The sequence below is a fragment of the Gossypium arboreum genome, chromosome 1, assembly GCF_025698485.1.
Source record: "Gossypium arboreum isolate Shixiya-1 chromosome 1, ASM2569848v2, whole genome shotgun sequence".
NCBI classification, from domain to species: domain Eukaryota; kingdom Viridiplantae; phylum Streptophyta; class Magnoliopsida; order Malvales; family Malvaceae; genus Gossypium; species Gossypium arboreum.
The window spans coordinates 121,397,302-121,401,395 of record NC_069070.1 but is presented as its reverse complement, the minus strand read 5'-3'; the positions used below and the strand labels follow the sequence as shown (position 1 = coordinate 121,401,395).

Below are 4,094 nucleotides of genomic sequence, written 5' to 3'. Positions count from 1 at the left end.
TAGATAATTCGACTCATCATCAAACCTAGGTGCAACCAACCCTAAAAAATAAATTGATCCCAAAAAGAAAAAGAAGAAGAGTTAAATCAAACCTCAAATCTAAGGAGAGCATGATGGGTGTTAAACACGGCGGGCAAACACTGCAATATCGACCGTAGAACCTAATGAAAGTGAAGCTAAATTTAGCAAAGGGAAGGGATCAGCTAATTGGCTGCTACTCTTTCACTAAATCTCAGCTAAATGTGGCAGTATCTTTTGCCTAATCCACCACCTCTGTTCAAACTTCAAGATGCATATGGTAATTTGGAATGATGAATGGATGGATGAATGGACATGCAGCCCATTAATCTTTCTTTGCATGTATGTATGTATGATGTGATGTTCCCCATGGATTGGTCATTATATATATAACATCTAACATTACCTTTTTTTTTTCAGTAGTAGCCCCCTTGGCTATAAATTTCAACTTCATAGTAAAAAGGTGGAATCAACATATGGAATGTTCTTTTTTAAAAAAATTTCATTTTGGTTGTAGGGTTACTTTTTTTATCTTAAATCTCTATTGTTGTTGGAATTGGATTGGACCAATTGTATCGTTCGAATTAGTAAAATATTGAAAATCGAAACAAAAAATAACGATTAAACTAGTCTACAAAATTTTGATATATATATTTATGATTTTAACTATTTATGTAATTATTGTTAAACCGATAATTGAACTGAAATGATTAAATTAATTTTAAAATATTGCAAATCGAAAAATGATTCGAATAGTTATGTTGAGACAATTTTCATAATATTAGTTTAAAATATTCAATTATATGAATTAAAATGAATTTTATTTTTATTTAATTTATAATTAATTTTAATTTATATGATTATGCATACTTATGATACGTGTGAAACATAAATTTTATGTAAAAATTATATTTATTTAAAAATTCGGGTAAGAAATTAATTAAATTTTAGTTGAAAAAGCACTATATTTATTTTGGGTATAAAATTTATTAATAGATTTTACAAAAATATAAAAATTTAAAATTTTTAAAAATTATTGTTTTATTAATTTAATTTAATTTAAAATTTAATTTTAAAATTTAAAAAAACTATAGATTGAAGTTCGCAAGGACACCCATTTAAAATAGAATTTTAACTTTTAACTTCTAAAATTCATAAAATTTTAAGTTAGTATATGAAATAATTACACTTTAATCCTTTAAAATATAAATTTTTATTTAATCATTTAAAAATTATAAAAATATAAACTATTAAAATATTCAAATTACGTAAAAATATACAACTTAATTCTCCTCAAAAAAATTCAGGCAACGTTTACGAGTCCTTTAACTACTATAAAAAAAAACTCAAGGGTTATTCTTTCGAGCTTTGACTTCTACACTATTCAAATAACTAGAGTTATTTCATTTCAAATCTGAACTAAACTATTTAACTCGAACTGGTTATAAAACTCGAAAAACTTGAAATTTTTTTCTCTTTCCTCTGACCTGTGAATGATTATTGAGGACCAATAGCACCTGGCCAGGTCCCCCCCTTCCCTCATTGCTGTTTATATATTTTACATTGCAAGGTGTCCATCATCAAAACTCATATCATCATCTCTCTCTAATCGAAAAACAGTAGTTAAAATTTCAACAATTTTTATTTTCCTTTTTATTTTTAAACATAAAATAGTAGATTGAGATTATTAATTTCTTAAATTGGAAAAAAGGCAAAAACATGGGAGGACGAGGTTCCCTATATAGTAAGTGGTGACCTAACATATAGATGGGATACCCTCCAATGGTATTTTCACCTTTCTGGCTTAGAATTTGATGGCCTGTTTGTTTGCTAAGCTTTAAACTCACCTTTTTTTTTTCTCAACTCCCTCCCTCCCAAGAAAAAACCCATCATCATCATCACCACCTTTCTCTCTCACAGGTATCAGTTCATTTACTTTTTTAAATTTTATGAGGGATGGGGTTCTTTTGATTCTTTGATATCTATGACTGTTTTTTGTTTATGTTTACTAGAATCAATGGAGAGGAAGACAGCAGCCATCAAAGACCAGACAAGCTGCTACAGCAAAAGCAACAACAAGGTTAAGGAATCATCACCGTGGAGCAGCTGTAATAATCAGGGTTTTGGTAGTGGAGGAGAAGATTATCTATCTGGGTTTTCATGGCCACCTAGATCTTACACTTGTAGCTTTTGTAAAAGGGAATTTAGATCAGCTCAAGCTTTAGGTGGTCATATGAATGTTCATAGAAGGGACAGAGCTAGGCTAAGACAATCACCACCACCACCACCAAAAGACCACCATCATCATCACCACGGTCAGCCCCCTTTTTTGAACCTTAACCTTAACCCTAACCCTAACCCTAATTTTTCCCCTCCATCTTCTCTTACTCTTTCTACATTCCCTCCTCCATCTCCATCACTGTCTCCGGCCAAGAAATGGCTCTTCATCGACCCTTTGAACTCGAAACCCTCTGATTCGCGTAAAGGGGTGGAAAGAGACCGTCATAGTAGCCTCGGCTCTAGGCCGATCCTTGGGGTTAAAGAACTTAAAGATTATGTAACTTTGGACTTGGAGATTGGTTTGGTTAATGATTCTAAGCAAGATTTGGACTTGGAACTTCGATTGGGGTACTCATAGTTCATCAAATGGTGATGCATATATATATATATATATATAATGGATGAATGTATTAGTATACTTTCAGCATCAATCTACCATGTAGTAGTAGTGTATAAATTAAGCATGCCTTTTTGTTTGACTTCATAAATCTTGTTTTTGACCTAAGATTTTAATCCGATTGGTTAATGCAATCACCTTTAGATTAAGTTCGAGTTTTAGTATCCATAATTCTTTTCTTTATTCAGAGAAAAAAAAAGTTTTTTCGATTTTGTATGAATATTATTTCCCTTTTAGTTATTGACATTGTTGGTGTGATGGTTCACTTGTTAGGCTAATTGTGTACTTAATAATAAAAATAGTTGGGTTAATCAATATTGAAACTACTAGTAAAACTCGAATATTGAAATTGTATTAATATTTAATTTCTTTTTCGATAAAAATTTTAATTTATTTAATTTACTCAAAATTTAACGAATACAAACAAAATATAAAGGTTGTATTAAATAAATTTAATTTGAATCCATATTGAAATTGCTAATAAAACTCGAATATTGATACTTTATGAAGGTATAAGATTACTATAAACACAAATACGCTTTCTAAAACACTAACAAATGCTTAGAGAAAGTTAAAAAAGATCAATACTTACATAAAATACTAGTTCACTTTTAGTAAAACTCGAATACTGAAACTTTGCAAAGGTATAAGATTATCGATAAAACACTAACGAATGCTCGATAAAAAACTGGGTTTCGCTAAACACGACCTATTAGCGAAACTCTAGTTATGAAAAAACATTGAAAATTTGAATAAGAACACAAAGTATGACTTGTTAAGATGTTAAAAGAACCAGGTTTTTTGGTAAAACTCGAAATTGCATAATTGCAACTAAAATGAGATGGTGTTGTTAAAAGGAAAAGCATGGCACATTTTTATTTGTTTGGATCGATGGTGTACAAATTGTCACATTATTGAGAACAAAAATAAAAAAAAAAAAATTGTAGATAGTAAAAAATGGGAAAATTTGACTTGCTGCAACTTTTTGAACAAGTCATTTTCCATACATTCACTTATACTCTGCATTATTTGCAGTCACCATTGCAGATATTATTAATATTAATGAATAAAAATATTATTATTGGAACCAAGTTCCAACACCACATGAGTGTATACTACTGATCACAACCCATGATGCCATTTCTTTTTTTGTTTTATTTTCATAATTTTATTTTACAAATATTATTCAAGATACTCTCCAATACTAGTTTTTAATATTTAATATATATATTATAGTTGTCGATTGAGTCTTAACTCGATTGGCATGGACATTGTTATTAATGTAGGAGGATGTGGGTTTGAGTGTGTTGAAACACATTATCCTCCTATTTATAGGTTGGGAAGGGCTATAGATAATTTTGGACATTGTGTCAAAAAGAACAGATATGTGTGTGAAACA

General features: G+C 29.7%; 1 protein-coding gene across 1 annotated transcript; it reads left to right on the top strand.

Moving 5' to 3' along the window:
- Positions 1 to 1,792: 1,792 nt before the first annotated feature.
- Positions 1,793 to 2,844, top strand: LOC108482680 (transcriptional regulator SUPERMAN-like). Its single transcript, XM_017785800.2, has 2 exons — positions 1,793 to 1,938; positions 2,031 to 2,844. Exon 2 carries the CDS (start codon positions 2,036 to 2,038, stop codon positions 2,654 to 2,656), a length of 621 nt encoding a protein of 206 aa, XP_017641289.1. The 5' UTR covers positions 1,793 to 1,938; positions 2,031 to 2,035; the 3' UTR covers positions 2,657 to 2,844.
- The last annotated feature ends 1,250 nt before the right edge of the window (positions 2,845 to 4,094 follow it).

Bases quoted from the DNA above. Each gene is read 5' to 3' on its own strand.
- LOC108482680 (XM_017785800.2), top strand. From the start codon at position 2,036: ATGGAGAGGAAGACAGCAGCCATCAAAGACCAGACAAGCTGCTACAGC.